Source organism: Trachemys scripta, chromosome 1 (genome assembly GCF_013100865.1).
Source record: "Trachemys scripta elegans isolate TJP31775 chromosome 1, CAS_Tse_1.0, whole genome shotgun sequence".
NCBI lineage: Eukaryota > Metazoa > Chordata > Testudines > Emydidae > Trachemys > Trachemys scripta.
Genome location: NC_048298.1, coordinates 326,391,085 through 326,417,450, shown reverse-complemented (window position 1 = coordinate 326,417,450; position 26,366 = coordinate 326,391,085). Strand labels below are relative to the sequence as shown.

At 42.9% G+C, this 26,366-nt stretch overlaps 2 protein-coding genes across 2 annotated transcripts in view; one reads left to right on the top strand and one right to left on the bottom strand.

The window, feature by feature from the left end:
* Positions 1 to 3,585, top strand: part of ANKRD42 (ankyrin repeat domain 42) — a 39,929-nt gene extending 36,344 nt beyond the window's left edge. The window contains exon 12 of the mRNA XM_034759672.1: positions 2,822 to 3,585. Coding sequence (XP_034615563.1) covers positions 2,822 to 2,917 — 96 coding nt within the window. The 3' untranslated portion in view covers positions 2,918 to 3,585. The remainder of the gene's footprint in view (positions 1 to 2,821) is intronic.
* A 1,597-nt stretch (positions 3,586 to 5,182) lies between these two features.
* CCDC90B (coiled-coil domain containing 90B) lies at positions 5,183 to 21,064 on the bottom strand. The gene is made up of 9 exons (XM_034759066.1): positions 20,890 to 21,064; positions 16,085 to 16,204; positions 14,258 to 14,361; positions 11,470 to 11,571; positions 10,668 to 10,709; positions 10,505 to 10,576; positions 10,366 to 10,419; positions 8,527 to 8,641; positions 5,183 to 6,592 (listed from the first exon to the last, which is right to left on the bottom strand). The coding sequence occupies exons 1-9, from the start codon at positions 20,984 to 20,986 to the stop codon at positions 6,537 to 6,539; spliced, it is 762 nt and encodes a 253-aa protein (XP_034614957.1). The 5' UTR covers positions 20,987 to 21,064; the 3' UTR covers positions 5,183 to 6,536.
* Between the last annotated feature and the right edge of the window lie 5,302 nt (positions 21,065 to 26,366).

Sequence of the window (26,366 nt, the reverse complement as noted above, 5' to 3'; positions counted from 1 at the left end):
CCCGGCCCGGCACCATGCCCCCGGCCCCGCACCGGCCCCGGCCAAAGAGGCCCCGGCCGAGCCCTCACGATTTTCCTGGACATGCCCGGCTTTTGGGGATTTCCCCCCGGACGGGGATTTGAGCCCCCAAAAGCCGGACATGTCCGGGAAAATCCGGACGTATGGTAACCCTACTATTTGTTTTGTGTGCACATAGCCTTGCCTGAAACTTGCCAGCAGAGTTCCACATATAACAATGAACCCCTGGTTTAATTCTTCCACTGCCATCTTCTGGCCAGAGGCTAATATTACATCACAATTGCAGTTAGAAATGTTCAGTTATTGTCTGTGTCACATTTAATTCATTATGGCTTCTATAATATTATTTGTATATTGTAGCACCTAGGCTTGTGAGGCATGGATCAGGACCCAGTGGTGCTAGGCACTGCACAGACACAGAACAAAGACAGTCCCTGCCCGAAAGAGCTTATAATCGATCTATAAGAGAGAGACAACAAGTGGATCCAGACAGATGGGGAATCACAAGGAAACAATGAGAAGTTTTTGTCCGCATGGTAGTTAGTGGTCTCAACTCACCAGCACCCTAATCTTATGCATCAATATGCAATTTCATGCTGGTGCCTGATTAACAGCATCAGAGACCAAGTTCTTCATTTACCCGCACGGCAGATAGTGCACAGACTGCAGCAGCAGCAGCTTTCCCACACTGCTCTGTCCCGGGCCTTAGCCCTAACTTGGAGCTGCCCACGGTTTCTCATGGTGAGACGTTAGCTGAGTCGCCGTGGGCCTCTGTTGAGACTGGCAGCAAGACTAGGCAATTAAGAAGGAGTGGGTTTTATGTGGATACCCTCTCACCTGGAAATCCCACTCATGTCATAGCCACCGATGGCTATAAAATTGCTCCATGTCTGTGCCCAACCCTAATCTGTGTTCCCTTCCATCTCACTATGCCACAGGCCCCACTGATAACTGCATTCACCCCATTGCATAACCTGCATTCATAACTGTCCCATTTCTCACTAATCCCCCTACTTTCTAGCTCATAGTGAATCCCATGTCTCTTCAACTAGCTTCTCTCAACCCTACTCCTTTCCTCTCATGCCCTCCCCCTGCCTTCTCCTTCATGGCTGCTTTCCCACTTCTCTCCCTCACCCATGGCTGCCCCCACACACTGCCCCAGCCTTTGCATCCCATCTAAACACCTCTTCTTGCCTGCTGCCCCCTTCCCTCAGTGCTGCTGAAAAGCCACCACTTTCTGCTTCCATGACATAACCCCAGAGCATGGGCTAGGGCACCAGCTCACCAGGGAGTTGGGGAAAACCTGGGGCTACCCTAGCAGCTGTATTCGTCCATTTAACTCAACGCAGCTACACGAGGGGTGTATTTTACTCCCTTATATCAGTTCTCTGAAAGGGCACAACTGAGCTGCAGTTTAACAGGGGTAGCCACTTCAATAGCTTCTCAGACAAGGGAGCGGGAACTTCTTCCACTGAGGCAGATTCATTTTCAAATCCACCTCTGTACCAGAGCGAGGGGTCCTTTCTGGTTTCACACTGCTATGCTCCACTAGAGGACTCTGCCGCCTCTAACCCACGTCAGAGGTGAGCGATTGAGCTTTCATCTTTGGAATTTCCCATCTCCTCCTGCTTGGCTCCAGAATTAAACCAATGTAGATAGCAACCGAGACAATCCCAAGTACAGCAGTAAACCAGGGCAGCATTGCTAGCATCTTGTCTGACCCTGTAAATGTTGGCATGCTGTACCTTGACTAAAGTACAGCATTTGTATTCTTTGTCTTATCCATAGCCTCATGAATCAAAATGTCAAAGCGCTACCCGTGAAATTGATATTCTTGCTAATATTTCATTTTGATATAGACCTGACTCAACTTTCAGGGGTATTTCAGGCTCCACTAACATTGAGGGGCTGGCTGAATGCACTGGTTTAATAAAGACTGCTTAAGGCCCCAGTTCTATTTCAGTCTCTGGGATACGCAGAGATAATGCAATCTCTGAGTGCCCCATAAACATCCCTGTTGCCCCCAGTCAGCAATGGACCTTCTCGCTTAAAGATGAAAAAACAAACAAACAAAAAAACAGGTAATTTTTGAGAAAGTTCCCAACTGCCTATAGTATTTTAAGTGCCTCTAATGAAAAGAACAAGAATGGGTTTGAAACTGAGACTTGGTTGTTAAGGACAAACACCAAAGTATTAATGACTGCTCAGAATGAAGTGTTATATCTGTGGCACTTACAGTAAACTCTGCAGCCTTCTTGGTGCCCTGCGCACAGTGCTGAACCATACCAGAGCTGAAATAAAAGTTCTGTTCAGTTTGCATCACTGCACTTTTTCAAGTCTTCAGCCCTCTCTTAACACACATGACAGGAGCAGGAAGCTGAACATCTCTGAGCTATAGATGTATCTATCCCAGAAAGGGAGTGTGGTCTAATAGGGAGATGGCACCTCTATCTGCTTTATTCCTCACCTTAGGCAAATAGCAGGGGGCAGGCAGATCAGATCAGCTAGTTAGCAGTGAAGACATTGCTGGCAGGGTGGCTGGCGGGAAAGGAGGAAAGAAAAGTGAGATATAAGAAACGGGTCATTCCAGTGGCTTGTTTTCCAAACGACAGGCTCAATAACTGGGTGTTAGAATAAGCCCTGATCCTGGCTATTACTATATCTCTTATCTTGTAAGACAGCATTTTGTGACTGTTCAAAGGAGTTTGTGGTTTAAAATCCCCCCTTGCTAGGGAAGCAGGTGTAGGTGAGTGACTGCAATTTAATGGCTTTTATATTTTTTTATTTATTTATTTTTTTTTAGGAAGGGGAGGCTGCCTCTGATTTAGGCAAAGAGAAAAAGAAAATGAAGAAAAAGCCACCAGGCAGCCCCGGCGGAGTGTTTGTGAGACGATACTGAGGCGCGAATGGAGTGTGCTGTTTTGCATCCATCTTGTCAGACTGACAGAGTTAGAGAAGGGCGTTCACACAGGAAATGCAATGCTCTCGAATAGTGACAGGACAGGGCCTTATCAGACAATACTGCCATGAGCTAAACTCATGCCAAACAAGGGTTACCTTTTATTCCTGTCTGAAAGTTCTCTATACAAGTCACATTCTGATATTTCACTAGAGGGAGTGGAAATGTTATGTAACGGCACTGGTAGAAGGCAAGCCTCAAAATACTACAGAAGTGTGCATATAGTACATTTGCAGCTTAATGCTGTATACCACGTATGGTTTCTGATCCTTGTAGTTTTAACTAGCTATGTACCTGTTTCTTTGCTTAAAGATAAATCTTAGTGGGGAGACGCACACCGTTTTCTGAAATGGTGAAATTTTTTTTTCCTTTCTGTACTGGCACATGGTAGTGACTGGTTAGCAAATCATATAGGGTAAAGTTTTCAAAAGCATTTAAGTTCAGTTTTCAGAAGTGAGCTAGGCTCCTAAGTCCCCTTGACTTTCAATGAAAATTAGGAGCCTAAGTGCCTAAATCGCTTTTGAAAATTTTACCCATAATGAATAAATGGTTTTCATCATATACTCAGAAGATAGAGCAACTCTCTGTAAAAGTACTTCAAGTTTCTAACTCAGGGGTCTCAAACTCAAATGACCACGAGGGCCACATGAGGACTAGTGCATTGGCCCAAGGGCCGCATCACTGACAGCCCCCCTCGCTGTCCCCGGCCCTGCCCCCACTCCACCCCTTCCCTGAGGCCCTGCCCCTGCCCTCTGTCTTCTCCACCTCCACCCCTGAGCGTGCAGCTCCCTGATCCTCCCCACTCCCTCCTGGAAAGTGCTAAGCGCCACCAACAGTAATGCACCTCACTCAAAGGACAAAACACACACTTAGATTTACTTCTGGTAAAGACCCCCCACTGCACTGGACTGCACCACCACTCCACCCCTGCTCTGCTTCTTTCGAGGGTGGCAGGTTTGTAGAAATTTTGGTGGTGCCCAGAATCTGCCCCCGCCCCAAACTCCACCCCCACCTGCCTAAGGCTCTGGGAGGGAGTTTGGGTGGGTGAGGGGGTCGGGGTGCAGGCTCTGGGATGGCGTTTGGGTGCAGGCTCCGGGCTGGAGTAAGGGGTGAAGGCCCTGGAATAGAGTTTGGGGATAGGAGGGGGTACATCAAAGGGCAGGTATTTTCCAAAATATTTTCTGCAGCCCTCTGACAACTCTACAACCTATAGCTCCCTCACCCAAACTTAGTACAAGAAGCCAAAACCTGGACACTATTACCAATATATGTAGAATAGTTTTCAGGAATATATAAAACACACAAGTCCAGCAAATGCATTTAATACATCGGTGCTGCCTCCTCCCATAGTTATAGTTAGGAGAAATCAGCTTTGTTTGAATGGGAAAACAAACGTATAGGCTCCAGTCCCTAATGTCTGAGGATATACTTGCCCTGGATGCAAGGTTAATCACAGGCTAAGGGGAAGTTTTGTGGAGAGGCCCTTGTAGCACGTAGCAGCAGCAGCATGTCAGGAAAATACACCATAAAACGTAGGCCCCAAGCATACAACTTGCTGCCCAATGACTCACGTTGACTTCAACACTTTGCTGGAATGGCCATTTATTTTGCAAAAGTAGGATGAGCAGTGGAGAAAGACCTTTTAAATTTAACTCAAGCACTCCATATACAAAGATTCTGCAGAATCAAGAAAGAAAAAAGCCAAGAAAACACAACTCTGAAAGCTGAGGGAAGCTGGTGAATAAAATAGAAGTTCTATGACAGAATATTTATAATATTTGCTGGAGTAAGGGTGGCAGTACCATAAGCCCCCTACAACAGGCTTGCAACCCCCTTTTGGGTTGCGGCCCCCAGTTTGAGAAACACTGCGGAGAAATCTGCTGTAGGTTGGTCATGGCATAAACATCTGCGAAGTTTGCTATTTATGCCATGACCAACCTGCGAAAAATGTGTGATTGTTCTGTGATTTAAGTAGACCCCTAACTATAAATATGGTGTTTAGAATAGGCTCAAGTGATTCTCTAAAACCTTGTAACACATCTAAACCCATCATACAAAGGGATGAAAAAGTAATTAATTCTCTAGGTACAGAGCACATACAAGGAAAATACATAAATAAAGTAGCCTCAGCTCTTAGGAGAATAACTATTCTTACTGTAAGATGTTATCTCAGTTTTACAAATTGGTAAATTGTACTCAAAGTTCTTGGACAGCAATGTAACAATTTTATTATGCTACAAGGGACTGTTTAAATACAGAATTTCATACAGAGAACATAAAATTCACAGGACACTAGCAAATTCAATTTGTAAACAGTAAGATAGAGTCACCTGAAAATGCCTCTATACAGTACTATATTCAAAACCTCTCTCCCCTGTACAGAGACTACTCAGAGTTAAAATTTGCTCAACACAGTTACCTGTAATGAACGGAACTAAGCATCAGCACGGTTACTTAATTACACTTGTGACGAAAAATAATCTCTTGTGACAAGGACTTAAATAAAATACGATTGGTTGCTTAAATGCTGCAAAAATATCATCCCATCCTGTCATGTTTTTATGTTGAAATTTATCAGCCATTGGCAGAAGGTAAAGAGATCATGATCTAAGTTTGGTTTAGGACAGTCAATGGGACCAATTTATTTCCCAAGAATTGTGGTGCTCGCCTGCTTTCCAGAGGGATCTGGGGGCAGGAGCATCAGCAGTTTCATGGAAGAAATGTAACATTTCCACATTTCAAGGCAGATTCTGCTTTCAGGTAAAGGATATGGACCATATAGGGGAGTTCTGTATCTCCAGCAACGGAAAGGAGTCAAAAAAACACCACCACCTTTGTCTTGCTCAGGGAGTTAGTTTTACACACACGTTGCCAATGTGACATTTCCCCTTAGACAAGGGAATTATAAAATTGTTTGGTTGTATGGGTGGAGGAAACTGTCAAAGAAGGGGTGGGCATTTTAGTCTTACAGCCACTGGTCATTTTTAATCCATATGATTCAGCTTTATGCTGGGAAAGGGATCCTTTTGAAAAGGCTTTATTTTTACAATTTTATAAAGATGGACATACCTCACCCAGCGGAGAGAGGAGAATCGGGATGGAACACAAACATGCAGCTCCTGTAGTTTAAGATGCACAGAAGTTTCAGAGTAGGATAGCTCCTTGCATTTGGTTACATCAGATGGTAAACACTTTTCTTTGGCAGGGACGTGGGAACAGAACCTTTCCAAAATGAATCATGGGACATGTTCTTTGGTTCCTATGCCAAAAAACTTTCTGATTTTATATAAACACAGATTCAGTGTTTCTTCTGTATGAGGTTTTTGAAAAAAGGCCACTGAAGAATCCATTAGGAGTTAAGGAAAGGTTCCTATTATTGCCCCTAACTATTTTGACCTTTATTATTAAAGAGAATATTTTTTAGTACGCATTAAGAATCAATATAAGAACAAAGGCACTAAGAATATCCGCAGTAGCGAACACAGTATGACCTAACAGATGTTCCATGATGTGGGCAGCCTTTTCTTCCTCTATTTGTAGCGCAGTAGTTCCTCTGGGTCTATTTCCAAAACCTATAAAATCCCAGTGCTATTGCTAGGCAAGTGAAAACAGAAGCTGTAAAAAGAAAGGAAATAATTAATGTAACACTCAATATCGCCTTGTGTTACATACAAGGAATTCATTTTTGCCACAAATAGAAGGATGTATAGAACTCTACATGATACGAGACATTTTAAAAGTGCTTCTCTCTAAGTTTCAACCTTTTCTGTACAAAAACTATTTTAGGGGTTGGGGCACTTATGACAAATTTTCATTACACAATAAATTTTTTTTTCAAACCAAGAGAGAGAACTCAGTTAAAAATACACATAACTGGTACAATGTCGGGGTAGCTAAGAGCAGAATGTGTGAAATCTCAACAACTCTTTCTATATTAATTGAACCAGCAGTTTAGCAAAGGTTCAGAGAAGGGCAACTAAAATGATTAGGGGTTTGGAACGGGTCCCATATGAGGAGAGATTAAAGAGGCTAGGACTTTTCAGCTTAGAAAAGAGGAGACTAAGGGGGGATATGATAGAGGTATATAAAATCATGAGTGATTTGGAGAAAGTGAATAAGGAAAAGTTATTTACATGTTCCCATAATATAAGAACTAGGGGCCACCAAATGAAATTAATAGGCAGCAGGTTTAAAACAAATAAAAGGAAGTTCTTCACACAGTGCACAGTCAGCCTGTGGAAGTCCTTGCCTGAGGAGGTTGTGAAGGCTAGGACTATAACAGGGTTTAAAAGAGAACTAGATAAATTCATGGAGGTTAAATCCATTAATGGCTATTAGCCAGGCTGGGTAAGGAATGGTGTCCCTAGCCTCTGTTTGTCAGAGGGTGGAGATGGATGGAAGGAGAGAGATCACTTGATCACTACCTGTTAGGTTCACTCCCTCTGGGGCACGTGGCATTGGCCACTGTCAGTAGACAGGATACTGGGCTGGATGGACCTTTGGTCTGATCCAGTATGGCCATTCTTATGTTAAGAGGGGGTTAACCATGTTCAGTTCTTATTGTTGGTCTTGCTTTCTCACTACCACAATTGTTTGGTTATTTCCCTTTCACCCACCTTCAATTCTGTGCAATTTTCCCTGTCTACAGGCAGATTCATTTCACAATCTCATCTGAGTTCAATTTGTTTTCTTTAAAGTTTACATAAATTACCAAATTGAAAGTATGTTTCTTTGAAAACTTGACTGGGAAGTTTACTGCTGCTGTGGTTAAGGTACACTGATTGAGGTCGAGATCTCCCTACGTATCAGTATGTCCCTGCAGTAGAAGTCATAAGCTTTTAAGACTTTTTAGAGCAAGCCAACTCAAACTACTACCACATCAGACCATATGGATATGTGAATGTGCCACTTCATTCCCTATAGATGAGCTTTAAGCCCCAGAACAATTCTTTGGTAGCTGAGGGGGGCTCAGGATGGTTTTCACTGGGGCACTTCTGCAGCAGGGGCTCGCTAAGTGCAGCAAGGATGAATGTCCTGGGAAGCAGTTTTTATATCCTGTACTCATGTCACTTCTATCCCAATTTTGGGCCCAATCGTGATCTCACTGAAGTTGGTGACAAACCCCCTCAAGTTTTCTGCTGACTCATGATCTTATGTCAAATAATCCTTTTGTAAATTTTGATTAAAGCTAAACAAGAGATGTTCACTAGCAGAACAAATGATCTCTTGACCTCCTTTTGCTTCAATCTTTCCCATCATTTACTTGATCCCTTACCACACCCGACTTGAGACTAAACTCTTCGGCCTAGAGACCATATCTTTAATTTGTCCTCTTGCGAGCTACATCTATGGTTTTATCTTCATAATTATGTATATACACATACTCACTTTGTTTGCTGCACATATTTTAATGTGAACGAACTTAGGAATTATGACCAGGCTACCAAATGAGCTTTCCAAGAACTGACCTTCCTAAAACCCGCACTTTGAATCAAATTTTACGTTTCTGAAAAACACTACAGTATTTATGCCCCTCCCCGCCAACATACCTGCCAAATAACGTATCGTCTCCAATTTATTCGATTCCATGAGAGTTTTTAAGGAGGCTATTTGTGAATCAATTTTATTACTGATTTCTGCAATAGCACTGTTGGTACTCGAATCCTGAAATACATTACAAGACATGGCATATGTATGGGTCATCTCCTGCTCCCTCAACTTAAAAACACAACAAAAAACAGACGGCAATGGTGTCAGCTATACTACATAAAGAGAAAAATCCATTTAAATGAGAAATCTCAAAACCCTTGTTGAATTAAGATGTGTAGCCTATAAGTGACCTAACAAGATGAGCAGAGCAGAGCAGTATGTAATGCAATTGAAGAGTGCTTCTGAAAGGGGAATAGCAAAGAAAAAGCTAAAATTGAGTTCAACGTGATGTGCGTGTCAAATGCCCCAACTAATCTGTCTATGGGGCATATTCAACATGGATGTATATTTTGATTAACTTTCAAAAATATATTCCCCTCCCCTTCCATGAACTGCCTTATGAATTCAGACCCATGCTCCATTTTGTCTGCGTCCTGCCCTGACAATGGCCAGTAAGATTCTTCAGAGAAAGGTATAAGAACCCTACAGCTGACAGTTAAGAAATAATCTGTCCAAAAGGGGAAATTTCTTCCTAACCCCAGTCAGTTTGCAATTGGCTATGTCCAGAAGCTTAAGGGTTTATATCTTATGTTATACTGTCTACCTAGCAGTGACCTTGATTTAGCACATTACACTTCTTCTAACCTTCATTAAGCAGAGAGACCTGTTTCATCGCTCAAACAGCATATTTAGACCTTCTACAGAGCAGTTACTGGCTACAAAACATACACAACACATAGCAGGAAGGGAAATAAGAGCCATTTATTTTGTCCAGAGAGTTTAATTAATTAATTCCCGTATATTTTACTGTGGAAACATGGTACAGTAAGTCCTGTATCAGTTTAACTGCAATGCTGACCACGTTTAAGCACCTAAATAAAAGTGGCCTGATTTTCTCTGAAGTGCCAAGTACCCACAAATTCCATTAGAAATATTATGGAAGAAGTGGGAAGTTAGATAGTGCTAATGTGCAAGGCAAAAGAGTGAGGAGTCAAAGACCTGAGTGAAGTGGAGCATGCTAGTATTGTTAGCAGTTCCAGAGAACTTAGAGAATGGGGAGGGTTTGAGAGGAAAGGTCAGGAGCAGTTTTGGCTGTGTGGAGTTTGATGATCAGACACCTGGGAAGAAACTAAAAAAACAGGCTAAAGACGAAGGATTGAATGAAGGGAGACAAGTCAGGAGTGGAGAGGCAGACCTGTGAACCAACAGTGTACCGATGGGGGGGTGCAACCACGTGAGTGACTGAAGCATGAAGAGTGAGAAGGAGGACAGAACACTATAGAGAGCAGGTTTGAAAATTCTGACCAAGCATAAAGGACCTAGGTTCCTGATGTTCTTTGAGAGTACAGGTCTTCATTAAAATAAATATAAACTGTATAGAGTTATTTGTGCTAGAAATGTTAATACAGAATACAGCTAAAATACAAGAGCATAATAACCAGTATTAAAAAGTCATGAATAATGTTTTAAAATTTTATGCCAAGAGTTTATTTATGCCAAGGAAGCAGATTGGATGCATTAGAACATGATCCAGTTTATGATATTCATACTTGTACATGTATATAAGAGTATTTTAATGTGTGCTTAAGAAACACAGGTTTAAGTCACGTGGTATCTTCCATTTCTTGTACACACAAAATCCTGCTAACTCCAGTCAGAATTTTGGGTACATGAGGAAGGCAGGACTGGGTCCATAATATAAAACTGTCAACTATTATTACAGAACAGCTCTTACTCACTTTTTTATGAAACTCTGTAGTTGCTTCCATGAGATTCTTTTCCTGATCTGTGAACTACAGATTAAGAAGGGAGAAATTACAATCTCAGTAATGGAATACGGCAAACAATTGTCAGAGACATCTTTTAAAAACAGCTTACCATATCTGTCACTCTGCTCCTTTCCAGATTTATGTCCAGCTTGTTATCAGCTCTGATTTTACTGGTTTCATTCTTCAAAACAAGCAAAGATAAAATACACTAATTACACACTTCCCTGAATATTAGACTATATAATAGAATATAGTACTTGCTGTTTACTTACCATTAGCTGCTGTTTAACTTGATCCAACTCAATTTTCATTTTCTAGGTACAAAGAAAAAAAAAAAGACCGTTTTACAGAATTAGTAAATGACTAACCATTTTAGTTGGATAGTCAGATCATTGTGATCACATATTATTTGTTAAACTGACTGAACTGGATCACTGAAAATGATGGTATTTCAGGAATAAATCTTTTTATGGATGGACCTGTCTGTCTCAGATTAGACATGCCAATATTAGTCAAACTTCTCATATCAATGATGTCTGATATCTAGATCTATTTGAAATTTGATAAAACCAAGTGGATCAATGTCTATGGATAGTGCATCTAAGCACCTTGTCATTCTGAATGTTGGCTCATATGTCCTAAGAATAGTGGACACACATCCATGAATATACAAAATGCTCTCAGGAAAGGGAAAGTGAAGTAAAAATATCTAAGTCACAAAGTTTTGTTGAATTCTGCGTCTCAAAGAGCTACACACTTTCCCAGCATTAAATAATGGTAATAGGCCTTAAATGAAAGTACATCAGACCATTCAGGGATTTAAATATGGGTTTGTTTTCTTCTGCGGGAATTATGTGAATCTGTATCCCAAACTTACGTTTATATGAACACAAAACATGCCACTTACAAGGCAGAGTCACAGACAGATTGTTAATTTTTAAAGGACAAGAAAACTAAGCTTTCGGCACTGGTGAAAGTATCAGTGCTTGCTTATATCTAAATAGTTCGTTCCAAAAGAATACTACTCAACATATTTTGCAATGTATCTGTTCAGTTACAAAGATTCAGTAGTACCTCATTTTCTGCTCTCAGGTTTGCAAATTCACTTTTCTCTAGGATTACCATATCTTTCCGAATAGAGTCCAAATGCGCCATTATCTGCTGCAGAGTTATTTCCTAGGAAATAATACAGTAATCACTCAGGACTGCTAAGAAATGCTAAGACCTTTACAAGCATTGCATTTCAACAGCAAGAAAGAGAGATCCTTAGGTCACAGAAAGCAAAGTCTTGTTGTGCATGAAATCATTAACTGGTGACTGTCAAGCATAAAATAAAACAAAAAAAATAAATAAAAGTCATACAGTAACCGACAACGAAAAACTGGAGTTTGTTCGAGGGATTCAGAACCATTACTCTTGCTGTTTTATAGAACAATTCTAAAACTAAGGTAGAAAAGCCGCAGGTATTTGGTCCACACAGTTGGTCAATAAAATAGACCAGAATTCCCTGGTTGAACCTTCAGTCACCACTTACTTTTGATGCCCATATGAAATGTGCTGATAGTCTCAGTCCAGTTCCTAGTGGACATCATCATATTTAGCACTAATGAGTCCTCCTTGCTATAAGGGTTGGCTGAGAGGCCAAGGACTGAATGGTTATGGATACCAAATTACCCTCTCACCTCAATGTGATGAGGCACATTGGAAAGGCATTGTGGGAAATCTCACTGACTTACCTATTGTGTGGACAGAGTTCAGCTTCCAACACTGTTAAGCTGCCACTTTCACAAGCACTACATTCACTTCAACTTAGAATTTTAAAAAATAATAGGAATCCTTAGATTTGAAGTGAACAAAAAACCTAATTGACCTCAGGATCTTATAATACTTAAAGGTCCTAGACAGTTTTATCGTACTGTTCCTTTAAATGTTAGTGACATGGAATTATGTGGGAGCCTGCTTTTGAGGCTATTGGGTTTAGTGAGAAGGAAAATGCCCAGCCCCAATTCAGGATTCAAGGGAGTTAGTACTCCTCAGTTCCAATTCAAAATTACAGTAGAACCTCAGAGTTACGAACTGAGCAGTCAACCATACATCTCATTTGGAACTGGAAGTACACAATCAGGCAGCAGCAGAGACACACACACACACAATAAATTAAAAACAAGAGCAAATACAGTACTGTGTTAAATGTAAACTACTAAAAAAATAAAGGGAAAACAGCATTTTTCTTCTGCATAGTAAATTTCAAAGCTGTATTAAGTCAACGTTCAGTTGTAAAAGTTGTGAAAGAACCACCATAATGTTTTGTTCAGAGTCTCAAACATTTCAGAGGTATGAACAACCTCCATTCCCGAGCTGTTCGTAACTCTGAGGTTCTATTGTACCTACAATTTAGCCTGAGCCCACTCCCATTGAAGCCAATGGAAAATCAGGTCTGATCCCTACTGTGTTGAATACACACACACTGTTAGCTTCCTACAATTCCTTACAGTGCTTTGGCTGTGCTTATGTTTGGATCTATTATCTCCACACCCCAAGTTAAACATTTTTAAAATTCTGAGGCTGAATATAACATTCACTAAGCTACATCACATTATTACAAGGAAGCTACATTTGTGATCTAGGCGTTAGGCAATGGACATTTATACTTCTTTAGACACAGCAGGGTCTCAAAGCCAGTAGGGTTTCCATAATAAATGAAAAGATTAAAAAAAGAAGAACAGGAAAAACACAAGGTTCTCCTCTACTGCCATAATTTAGTTATCATGGTAAAAGTTCTCAAAAATTAAAAAAATAACTAAGGGGAAAAAACTGTTGGAATAAGACTCCATGGCTTAATAATGGAGAAGTAATTTGTGCTTAATTACATATTCTCACTGAACATAAGTGGTACATAATTCTCAGCCTAGTGTTTTCTTGATTAAACTATTATTTTGTATCAGAGTCTAGTTACACTGGCTCAATTGTCTACTGCGCAAAGAAAGTAAAATTCTTAGATCCTTTCAATTTCACACATTTGTTATGATGAAATTAATTATCCTCCCCCGTACACCCAGACACACCAAATTATTTTACTGGCTAACTACAATCACATAATCTTACAAGAACTAGCTTGAACCTACCAGTGGAAGAAGACAATCAATATGATTCTTTGCATGAAGCATCAGTGCATATTTGAACTATATAACAGACTAGTTCCAAGAACCAAATATGCAGAAAGAGTCAAGATCATCATGAACCAGGTTTGGTGGTTTTTAATTTAGCAACAAGAAACCAACCAAGACCAATTCTGTAAATCTATGCTGCTGTTAAATAAAAGACACAGGCTACTTTCCCCTACCTAAAGCATCCATATCATGATTAACAATCAGGAGAATCTTCCTTGTAATTCACTTCCTGTCCTAAACTGTGGTGCAGCATTGCTGTGTGTTGTTAAACAGTTGCTGTCTCACCCCACAGGCTGCCTTTCAGTAGCAGATGAAGCAATCCCTGCATAGCATTTGTAGATCATTCTTACTTTTGGAAAGAACTTTTGGTTCCTATGGGATGAAAGGTGCTATAGTAAATGCAAGATATCACTTATCCCTCTCTAATTTAAGCTCAGCTAGGATTTTAGGACAATCTACTTGCATCTGAAGAAGTGAGGTTCTTACCCACGAAAGCTTATGCTCCAATACTTCTGTTAGTCTCAAAGGTGCCACAGGACCCTCTGTTGCTTCTTACCTCAGTAAAGCATCCACTATACTAGTAGTATCACTAAAACGTATAAACTACTATATTTTATGAAGTACCATTTGTGTTTATGATGCTTCACGGACAGATAAAATGACAAGGATACAACAAATCATTGATTTGTTACCTGCTGAGCTTGGGTCACCATATCCTTATAGACTGTGTCTAGGCTGACATTTGACAAAGTTGTTAACGCTGATACAATGGTCTCTGCTTGTTCTTTACCAAAACCTGGAAGACAGTTGAAGGATGACAGGTTAAGATGAAATGAAAAATTGTGTGGAGAGGCAAGCAAAAGCTACACAATAAGCATAAAGCTCAGTAGGCAAGTGCAAAGGTAAGTTACAGTTACACTGCCAGTGACATGGAGTCAACCACCAAGCTACCAAAACTTTTAAGATCACTAACTTTTCAAAATTCTGAACTTTTGCAGCTTTGAATCTGAAGTGCATCCATTCTATTTTGAACATACAAAAACCAATGACCTTTCTGCAGGTGCCGCATGCAATAGGAGCATAATGTGCAACCTGTTCAACTGCCATGGGCTATTTAGTTTTTTCTAATGTATTTTCTCACAAATACTATTTCATAAACTAAGTTTATCCTTTGCTACAGAGTGTGCATCCTAGGGGGAAAAAAGAATGAAATTAATAAGGGAATGCTACATAAATTGAAATTGCTCCACATCCTTTGGGGCAAATTCAGACTGGGCATATGCATTAGAAACACTGTTGACTTCAAGAACATTGCACCTGTTTACACCAGATCAAAATCGGGCCGTTAGGACTTCTACTTACCAGTACTAATACTGTGTGTGTAGTCTGGTATGGTTCTAAAGCTTTAGCTTCCCCAGAGTCTCAATTCTTTTTTAAAAAACTAGCTAATTTTTCTAATTACCAGCCCAATCCACACCCAAGCTGCATGGAAGTTCTGAGAATGTCATGAAACCTATTTGTACTGTAAATACTTTACACTGGAAGGAGGTTGGACTCAATAAATCTCTTCCCTCCTCTAATGCCCATGACCTCTATGTTTACAGCTTGATCACTGTAATAGCTGTTTTTTTATGTAAGACAAGACCATATCAAAGATGAGACAAATGAACATGAGAAAGAAAATGTAAAGTTAAGTGTTCAGGTAAATCTTAGAAGACTGCACCCAAGCAATGCAGCACACGTGATATGCAAGATGAATCACTTTTGAACCCAGAGGAGGGCTATATGAGATATGATACCAACGTATAACAGGGCAGGTGTTACCTTTGTCATTTTAAATCAAACCTTTTAAAGAAACATTGTTTTTACATAACCTAAATTTGGGGCCTTACATGACATAAGCAAAATTTAACAAAACCTAAAATCAAAGTGTTTCTATGACATTTTCTTTTTAAAAAATTCCAATACAACTGTTTTATCACTTGGATTTAAGCATTCCTCTGAAGTGTTTGAATCCCCAACACTGCACTATCATACTAGCATATGAGAACTGGATAGGGTTTTTTTTTTGGTTTGTTTGTTTTTAATACAGTGTTTCTACATTGTTCAAGCTGAAGGAAATGAAAAAATATAAACCAAAAGCAAGTGGGGGGAAAAGTCAATTCGATTTTTTAAAAATTTCAATTTCAATAAATTAATGGTTTATTAGTAACTGGTAGAAGGAATCTATATTTTAACATCTCAGTTATTCTTTTTATTTTAGTGATACTTTACAGTTACAGAGTGCATTAAGTTTCTCTGATGGAAGGCACTATATATAAGCTTCCACAAACCTACAAGGTAAGTAAATGTTACCTTACTGAGTTTATTTTTATGGCTGTATAGACAATCTACATGGGACGCTTCCATTCACACTGTAGCAGCTACAAACAGAGATGCATGACAAATAGGAACCCTTTAATACTTTTGGGAAAGTAGCAGTACGATTTCACTTGAGTTACTTAATAGGTATTGCTCACCATGAACTTCCAGCTCTCGTACCAATGCATGGGTATCAAAGGTTAGCTTTCTCTGTTCCAGTGGGGTTATTTCAACCCTTCTCATGTCATACGACTTCACAGGGGCTGTGGCAGCAAAACCTGAAAATGGCAAGAAGCCATTAGGAAGCTGTTTACTCGTTCGTTTCCTTGTTAATTTTATCCTGGAATGCAATAACGTTAAAGAGTTTTTGCTGCATAATCTTTCATTGTGGAAAGGAGGACCCCAGTGCACTAATATGTGTATAACAAAGAGCGTTGGTCCTCCTTCAATAGCTTGATTATAAAGCAGAGGGAAGTAGTCAGTCTAACCAGCATTTTCTCCTGCCCCTAAATGTTCTAAATCTCATCAGTGTTCTCATTGTCTTTACAAATATTTGCTCCACTACTAGGACCCCAAACAACAATCCCAAATTCAGGTATCCAAGGTGCTACAGCCAAGACTCTGGGTATACCGAAAGTCAAAATACTGTCATTGAATAACTTGATGATTATCAGTAATGTATTAACTATTAAAGAAAGGTATTTAAATTATGTTTCTACTTTTAAAAGTGTAACTGTTCTAATGTAGCCAACAAGAAACGGGTTGTACAATCAGCATCGTTCTGAGGGCCCTCTATCAGAAAACTACACAACCACCAGCTACATTCTTCACACCAACTTCTTCCCCAGTACCCTATCAGCAAAGGGATTGCATCTTCTAGTGACACACAAAACGGGGGTGCCATGTCAATAAATCACCAATAATTATGTAGTGCCAGTGCTTGGGAAGAATTTACTGGTTTACCAACTAACCAATTAGGCAACAGACTTTGACACATGATTTTAACACCTAATATATCACAGCTTTGTTGAGTTAGAGACTATTGATTTTACTGTGTGAAAGATGACATCCCAGAGGATATAAAGAACTGGGATTTGAAATTTTAACAGTTTTTGTGATTTACCCATGCTTGCATCTCTAATTTCCTACAAGTTCTTCCACTCCTCTGTGCATCTCGTTCTCCAACCTGTTTCAAATAGTCTCCTAATTGCTATCCAGCAAAACCTGTCTTTTACATCTAAATCCCTGCAGAAAACCCATTTCTTGTACAAATCCTTCCTTCCTACCACTAATTCTCTCCCTTCACCAAACTGTTGTCCCAGTCTTGTCATGGCTTTGATTAGGAAAAGAAATAGAGGTCAGATCAGCATTTGACATAGGGTCAACCTCCTCCAGCTAAATCAAAGTCAATGTTAATCTGCATCTACATTAGGGAACTAGTTGTGGTTAATTAAGCCTGACCTCACTTCCTAATCTATACAAAACCTATATTAAATTTAAGATGATTGAGATAGAGAAAAGGTATTATTCTGTTTAAGAAATGCATGTAAATTGCAGATGTGGCTGTATACAATATTTAAGTTTCATAATTCCCAATTTTCCAATGCTATAAAGCATTCATTTCTAACTAGGGCTGTCAAGTGATTAAAAAAATTAATCTCGATTAATCACGCTGTTAAACAATAATAGAATACCATTTATCTAAATATTTTTCGATGTTTTCTATATTTTCAAATATATTGATTTCAATTACAACAGAATACAAAGTGTACAGTGTTCACTTTATTTTTATTACAAACATTTGCACTGTAAAAAACATTTCAATTCACCTCATTGAAGTACTGTAGTGCAATCTCTTTATCATGAAAGTTGAACTTACAAATGTAGAAGTATGTAAAAAAGAATAACTGCACTTAACAATAAAACAATGTAAAACTTTAGAGCCTACAAGTCCACTCAGTCCTACTTCTTGTTCAGCCAGTCATTCAGACAAACAAGCATTCAGTGTTGGGGGAGGATAGGGGAGGTGGGAAGTAAGATATGACTTGTGCAGGAGAAGAGCCTGGGAGGACAGGGAGTGACAATCGGGAGGAGCAAGCAATAACTTGTGCAGGAGGAAGGTGTCTTGCTGCTGCTTCTGGAAGGGTGGCTTCTGGTACTGGGCTCGCCAGGCTCCCCTCCTTTTACTGAGCTAGGTGGGCTCCCTTCAGCTAAGCGAGCCCTTGTTTGCAAGAGAGGGTGGATTTTACCTCAGGCACTCATCATACTGCAGGGGAGGAGAGGCTCGTGCAGGGAGGCTGAGATCGCCAGGCCCATGTTCTCTATGGGGTAGCCCCACAGTGAGCAGCCGGCTAGGGGCAATGGGGCACGACGCAGGGGGGTTGGTCCTGGGAGTGAGGGGCTGACTAGGAACAATAGGGCCTGGGCTGGCTAGGGTGTCCATTTTGGCCAGGACAGTCCCCTTTTTCAGCTCTGTCTCGACTGGCCCTACTTCTTTGCCAAAACTGGGCATTTGTACCAGCTGCAAGGCAGAGCAGAGAGTGGAGGCTGCTGCCTGGGGGTCAGCTGAAGGCAGCACTGCCCGCCGGCAGGAAACTGGAGAAATTTGCTGCTGGTGGGCAGTGCTGGCTTCAGAGCTGACCCCTGGGCAGCGCAGAGCTGGGGTGAGGTGGGGAGATCAACCTCGGGGAGCTTGGGGAAAGGAAGATCAGCATCAGCTGTGGGCAGCAGCCCCAGCAGTGGGTGGCATGGGGATCAGGGGTCAGCCCCAGCCCCAGGCAGCACAGGGGTCGGGGGTCAGCCTATTAATTATACAGGCCTATCTCACTCAGTCCCCTCTGATCTTACTGCTTTTTTTCCTTGACCAGGACTGAACATATTATATGCAAAAAAAATATCCCAAACTATTAAGAGAATGCTAAGGTTGCAAAGTAAAGTACTCAAAAGTTAGGAAATGTCAGAATTAAGGTTGCCTGTGTGCATTATGATAAATAAAGATTATGCGATTGCATATGATTTTTGCCACAGGACCCCTGCACAAGCCCCCACTCTCTCTGTCCTCGCATCCCAGCTCCAGCTAGATCTTGCTAATTCTTTCTGCACAACAGCTCCAAGCTTTAGCCTTTCCTATCCACCCACATAGCTAAAAACCTCATCCAGGCTCTCAATTCACATCCCACTGCAACATCCTCTTTGCTGGCCTTAACAGTCTTGCCCTGCTTATAGCCATTCAAAATGTTCCTATAAAGATCATTTCCCTAGCTCACCACGCTGAGTACTTCACCCCTTTCTTTGCCTCCCTCCACTAGCTCCCCCTCTTCTATCATTTCAAATGTAAGCTATTTACTTTCACTTTAAAGGCCTTTCATGGGAATTCAATAACCTCCCTTAGAAGCCTATTCCAGAGCTTAATTATCCTTATAGTTGAAAAGTTTTTTTCCTAACATCGAACCTGAATCTCTCTTGCTGCAGATCAAGCTCATTACTTCTTGTGGACATAGAGAATAACGATCATCATCTTCTTTATAACAGTCTCTAACATATTTGAAATCTGTTATCGTTTGTCTTCCTTTGTCAAGACTAAACATGCTCATTTTAATCGTTCCTCAAAGGTCTGGTTTCTAACTCTTATCATTTTTGTAGCTCTCTTCTGGACTCTCTATTTTGTCCACATTTTTCTTAAAGTGTGGCATACAAAACTGGACAGAGTACTCCAGCTGAGACCTTACATACAACATTCCTGTTAATATGGCCCAGAATACTGACCTTTTTTGCAGCTGCATCACATTGTTGGTGCACATTCAATTTGTGATTTTTCATTACAACTTGCAGATCCTTTTTAGCGGTACTACCAATTAGCCAGTTATAATCCCTTTTGTAGCTGATTTGTCCTTCTTAAATGTAGTATTTTGCACTTATCTTTATGGAATTTCATCTTGTTGAATTCAGACCAATTCCCCAGTTTGTCAAAGTAATTTTGAATTCTAACCCTGTCCTTTAATGTGCTTGCACATCACCCCACATGCTACTTATCAATTCTCATACACTAGTGACCCCTCAACTCCCACCTCTGCTCTGCCAGTAAGCCCAGTCTTCTCAGTCAACCACTTGTATTTTCAAATGAGCACTTTCCTGCTTTCTCACTCACTACCTCTCATGCCTACAAGGAAATTCCCATTACAATCTGCAAATCCGCCTCACTGTCCTCTTTCAAATCCCTTCTTTGCTGTGATGCCACCAAAAAACCAAAACACCTAGACTGCAGTTTGACACAGGGCGAGCAGTGACTGCTGTCCATCATGCTGACCAGTATTATCTCAGAGCACGTCTTCACTACCAACATTAAAGCTCTTCAACGTGGCTGTGTAGACACAGCACCAGAGAGCTCTCCCAGCGTTGTAAAACACCCACCCCCACGAGGGGAGTAGCTACCCGGTGCACTGTCTACACGGCCACTTTACAGCGCTGACACTGGCATCGCTCAGGGCGGTGTTTTTTCACACCCCGGAGCGAGAACGTTTCAGTGCTGTAAAGTGGCCGTGTAGACAAGGCCTCACTGTGCACCCTCCCCCCCATAATCTCCTATTGTCTCCTACCTTAGGCTTGGACCCCAAGCTCTCTGGGGGAGGGGCTGTGTTTTTTTCTTCTTTGGTACAGCGCCTAGCACCCTGGTCTGTGATGGGGGAGCCCCTTGGCACGGGATAAACAGTGACGCCAGGCCCCCCTCACCTGCCGACTGGGTCGCCCACTCTCAGGTCAGCAGCGAGGGGGGGCCGAGGGAGGGGGGGCTATGAGCTCACCCAGCTGGGTGCTGACCCCGCCCAGAGTGGGGCCGGGAGGGGGGAAGCTCCACCCCCCTGAGAAGAAAAAGGCCCCTCAGGGGGGGCAGATCATGGGGGGGGCCCCCCCCCCGGGGGGGGGGCCCCCCCCCTGGGGGGGGGGGCGGGGCCGAGGCGCCTCTCACCTCTCCTTGGGGCCGGCAGCGCAGCGCCCCAGGGCGCGCCCGGCCGCGAGCCGCCCCCCGAGGCCAGGAGCCTCCGGCCCAGCCCGCTGCCCCTCATCCGCCTCCTCCGCCGCGCGGGGCTCGCGGGCAGCGGAGCCAGGGACAGTCTCGCGCCGCCGGCGGCCCAGCTCTTCCGGCGGGCGCCCCGGTGCGCTCTGGGAATTGTAGTCTCGCGGTGCCGCCCCGCTCGCTGGGAGCTGCACCCGCGGCCCTGGCGCGGCGCCCTCGTGTGGCCACACGCGCACACACTTGCCTTCGTAATCACTCTCCCCCCTCCCCCCCCTGGCGTGCACACACTCACACGAGCACACACTCTCCCACTCATTCACTCGCATGCACACACAACCCACACCCCTGCATGCACACCTCCCCACACACCTCCACTGGTATGCAACCCCCCCTTGCGTGCACACACCCACACGTTTTCACACTCATTCACTCGCATGCACACACAACACACATCCCTGCATGCACACCTCCCCACACACCTCCACTGGTATGCATTGCACACCCCCTTGTGTGCACACACCAGCACACACTTTCCCACTCATTCACTCGTATGCACACACCCACACACTTGGGCAAAGGGGCAATACCCCACACTGATGCGCTCATGCCCTGGTAGGTGCACAGCCACCTGCACGCATGTAATTGTTTAGTTATGGTGCTACCTCCCTTGTGAATCTTTACATGGTTTCCCAGACACTGACTTCTGGAGCAGGTAAGAATTTTAAATGGAGTCAAACAGAGCTCAGTACTTGGCACCTACCTAGATACTTATGGGGATGGCTTTGCAGAGAGGGAATCAAATTTCCTTTGGTCTCCTAGAGGTCTTCCTACAGATCACTTGAGAAGCTTATCTCTTATTTACGAACTGCTGTGGTGTATGGAATCACAGATCATCTAAACAAGATAATTTTACACTACAGACACTTAAGGAACAGGCGTCCACACTGCTCCAGTTCCAGCGTGATCTGGCTTTGTTTACCATCAGGGGCCACATTGTGCCTGGAATGCTGTACAGCAGATAGAGACATCTAGTGGGTGAATTATTTAACTTCAAGCAAATATCATTTCATTAACTCCTTCAGTTTCTCAGTATTGCCAGTTTAATCTCCAATAATCCCTGCTATAGCATCACTCCTGTTCCTGCCAGAAAACCAGACACACATTGCTACTCTCCTACTTTGCATGAATTCTGTAGCTGTTTCTCAGCTTTCAGTCATGCAAATTGTGGTGTGAAGAGATGAAATCTTTGCCCCTTTAATGAATGCACATAACTCTCTCTGTCTCCACCAGTCAGTGCAAGCTGCCCCATTTTTGCACATTAAGTTACAGCAACAATGAATATTAGAAGGATTTAAGAACATGCTTACACTTTGTCTGCTCATATGCTCTCCATTCCTGGAGTTAGTCTCTTCCCTGATCACTTAGAAGCTATGACGATTGTCTACATGCTGTCTGCTTTTGACCCAATAAAGAGTCTCTTTTAGCTTGGCTACGGTTTTCATATACCTAAGCAGCTGGATTTTGCTCTCAGTTACAATAGAATAAATCTGGAGTAACTGCCTTTAAGTCAGTGGAGTTACTCCAGTTTTATGCCGGTGCTTTACAGTCTGTGTAAAATATCATCAGGGAACAATGGTTAAGAAATCAGTATAAACAATATCAATTAAAATCCCAAACAGAATAAAAGGAATAGAGGCTAAAAGTGAAGAAAGCCTCATATGGTCCTGGCTTGGTATTAAACACATGGAAAAGAATACATTGCTATGAAAGAGCCTTGAACTGGAAAACATTCTACGTATCAGTTTGCTGCGGCATTGTGGTATCCAGCCCTGCCATGCAGCTTTTGAACTGGAGTTGGATCTCTCCCGAGCATGTGTGCAACCATGGCGTACCCTGTGGAAGCTCATCAGAATGGTGGTGGAACAGTCTGACTAGGAGCACCGATGTGCCTGTTCGGACTCAAATAGAAAAGAGTTAACAGGTCAAATTCAGCTCTGCAGCAAATGGACGATAAAACTCCTTTCATGTCAGTGGAATTATACCCACCTACATCAGGGCTGAATATTAATCAATGTTTCAGCCTCACACATACCTACCAGACAGACCTTGGGAAAAAGGCAGAGTTCTCATTTTACAAGCGATGGACTCAAATCCAAATCCTGTATCGAAACATCCCCGAACTTTGGGGATGTTTGATAAACAAACCCAGATCCGGCTCCAATCTTTATAATGAATTAAACCAAAACCCTGGGTCCTAGCATGCCTGAATTTTGGAGCTTTCAGAACTTGGATCTGGATTTGAATTTTGTGGCTTATGATCTTGTGTTGAAGGCATTGAACTGCACCTCAGGAGATGGGCGTTCAATTCCCCAATTTGCCACAGACCCCTTATGTGACCTTGGCAAAATCATCTCTGTGCCTCAGCTTCCCATCTATTAAATGATCTATGCTTCTTTTCTCTCACTCTTTGTCTGTCTCGCTGTTTAGACTGTAAGCTCTTTGGGGAGGAACTGTTCTCTTACTCTGTCTCTGTACTGTACCTAGCACAATGGGGCCTCTAGGTGTTCCCATGTTACTAAACTCTACATTTTACAGATTTGGCCCTGCTTTGTATGCAGAGGCTGCTCAACACAATCTGCCACCCTAGGCAACACTTCAGTGTGCTGTCCCTCACACCACTCAAATTTGGTCCAGCTACCCTTTCATCATGATGGAGGGGAATGGTGTAGCAGGGGCAAATCTGAACAAGTGACATTGCAACCATGACGGAGGGACAGCGGGGCCAAATCTGCTGCCCCAGGCAGCTGCCTGGAAATCTGCCACTCTAGGTGCCTGGCTTGCCTATAGATAGAGCAGCCTGTTTGTATGTGATGTCTTGTCATCTGACAAGAGTGAGATGCAGTCACCAGTGTCAGTTTGAATACCGTGGAGACTCATTCCTGTAGGCGCCTGACAATTTAGACAGCCTCATAGAGAGATAATAAAAGGGAAAGCCAGCTTTTGATTCTACAGATCCTGCCCAGAACGCCACTGTCATCTCTGAGCAGGCTGCCTGACTGACTTGTACAATAAACCATCAGGTGCTAACCAAACCTCCTTCTGCACCCACTGAGTCAACAAATACAGGTTAGAACAGTTCCCTCTCACTTTGAACAGCCCAGCATATCGTTCCCCAGCGCAGACCCCTCGTTACTTCCCCCTCATTAAAGGTCTTTATAGCCATTGAAAGCTTTGCACTCTAAGGAGGGCTAAAAATCAATCCTTTTCCGTGGCCACAGTGGTGCCATGTTGTATCCCATGTACAGATAAAGAGATCAGCTGTTAGTGTTAGCAGGTCTAGTTACTTTGCCCAAAGCCAATCATTTCCCTAAAATTGCTCTATAATCCAGGCTAGGAGCCTTGATGAGCAGATGGTTTATTGTTACGGCCCAGGCTGTGCAGTGAGCTTCTCAGACAGATAAATGACACAGGGCAACGCTTTCTAACTTCGGTGCTTAAAGGCAAGCACCGAAAGCTACACTTACGCTCCTAAATAAAAGTGAACTGTGTGGCAAACATGGCAGATTCCTGCAATATCCCAGGGAGACCTTACGGAATTAAGTTGAAGTATCTTTGAGGTCCATTGTATGAAATGAATGGTTTATGTATTGTGGGCTGCAATTGTATGTAACTTCTGGAGGGGGTTGTGAGATGTGAGACCTGGGAGTTCAAATGACTACAGTGAACAATGTGCCAGACAAGAGTGGATTTTTGGAACAAAATATACTAAGTAGTTTTCCTGGGGAATATCTGTGGGGTGGTGAATGCAAATTCCCCACCTCTGGTTATGCAAACCCTACCCCTTTAGAAGCTACGCCCTGGGGAGTTGGCCATTGTCAAGATGTCAGTTTAAAGGCCCAAGCTGTATAAAGAAAAGACTGAGCTATTGATGGTTGTTCTGGTTCTGAATCCAAGACAGTTGTGAACTTGTAACCACAGGGAAAAGCCAGTTGTGGGGCTTGAAGGACTGACACCTACCAGAGCCCGGGGCTGGAGTTGGGGGGATCTTTGTTTTTCAGAATGTGTGTAGATTCTTTTATTGTTTTTAATATGCAGTTTCTGTAATGCGTTTACCTTAAGAATAAATGTGCTTGCGTAGAACGAGCTGTGTGGTAATTTGTAACTGCTGGCAGTTATGCTGTTCAGAGCCTCTGGAGAGAAAGGAAAGTGAAGCTGTTGGCCTGTCTAGGCAGTCTGGCTTGCTGGGGATATCACAGTATAGACAGGGAATTGTGCAGCCTGCAAAAACCCCCGATCAGGAGGGAGAAGGATGTGGATCTCTGCCCAGAGCGTTTCTGTTGATGTAGGTGACTGACTTTAGCCATCCAAGTTGGAAAATTTGGTTCCTGTCCCAATGCACTTACAGACTACAGGCGTGGTCTTGCAACCCTTTGTCATAGAGTAGCCCCACCTGGAGCACCCTCCTGTGGCAGGCTGTAGCATGACAGGCATCCCTGCCTCAGTTTCCCCTCTCAGGTGACCCAATAACTTCACTTCAGGCTTTCTTGGCTTAATAGTACCCCTCTTTGAGGCTGGTTTATTATAAGCAGAATAGTTCAAATAGCCCACAACAAAAGTCCCAAACATGAAGTTAATTTCTCATCCAGTGCAGTCATTAAAACTCAAGACATGTTCCCTGTTGATGCTCCATATACCATACACTAGCACCTGTGACCATGCCCAGACTCCCTGTCAATCCTCTCCTGTCCTTGTCTAAGGACAGCCACCTTCCTTCTGGGGGTGCAACCCCACTTTTCCCAGCAGGAACCCCCACAGTCTCTCTGCTGGGAGCATCCTTGCCAGGGGAGCATCCCTCACTCCCCCTGGCCTTCTCATGGTTCCTCTGGGTCCAGCTCTGGAGATCTCAGCTGGTAAGGTCCTCCTCTGCTCCCTAGCCTTCAGCCCTCGTGCCCAGCTCTTCAGCTTAGAGCCAGCAAGCAGTGCCCTCTGCTGCTCCCTGGCCTTCAGCCCTCAAGCCCTCTCTGGCTTGGAGATACTAGCCAACATATTCCTTTTATTGCTCTCTTGTCTTCAGTCTTCCCCCAGGAACCACCTTTTGCTTCCCTCCAAGATTCCTCCAGTCCCCCGGGTCTCTGGCAGCTCTCACCCGCCCTTCCTGACTGACTCACCAAGCCTCCCTTCACTGGGTCATTCCTTCACTGATCTTTTGTAGCCCCCAGGTGCTGTCCCTGCCTCTGAATTGGCCAAATGAGAGCACCTGTTCAGGCACAGAGGTGCTGGATGACTTCATTTACTGGGGCCAGCCACCCTGTGACACCCTTATTCACATAAATAATTCTTAACCATGCGAGAAGTCAATAAGATGATTCAGTTGAGCAAAGTTTACTCGCCTGAGCAAGGGTTTCAGGATCAGGTCCTAGGATAGGCAC

Coding starts and splice junctions, on each gene's coding strand:
- CCDC90B (XM_034759066.1), bottom strand. CDS start 20,986: ATGAGGGGCAGCGGGCTGGGCCGGAGGCTCCTGGCCTCGGGGGGCGGC. Junction 10,420..10,504: donor GGAGCAGAGTGACAGATATG/GTAAGCTGTTTT, acceptor CTTAATCTGTAG/TTCACAGATCAGGAAAAGAA. Junction 8,642..10,365: donor CTACAGAGTTTCATAAAAAA/GTGAGTAAGAGC, acceptor AATGTATTTCAG/GATTCGAGTACCAACAGTGC.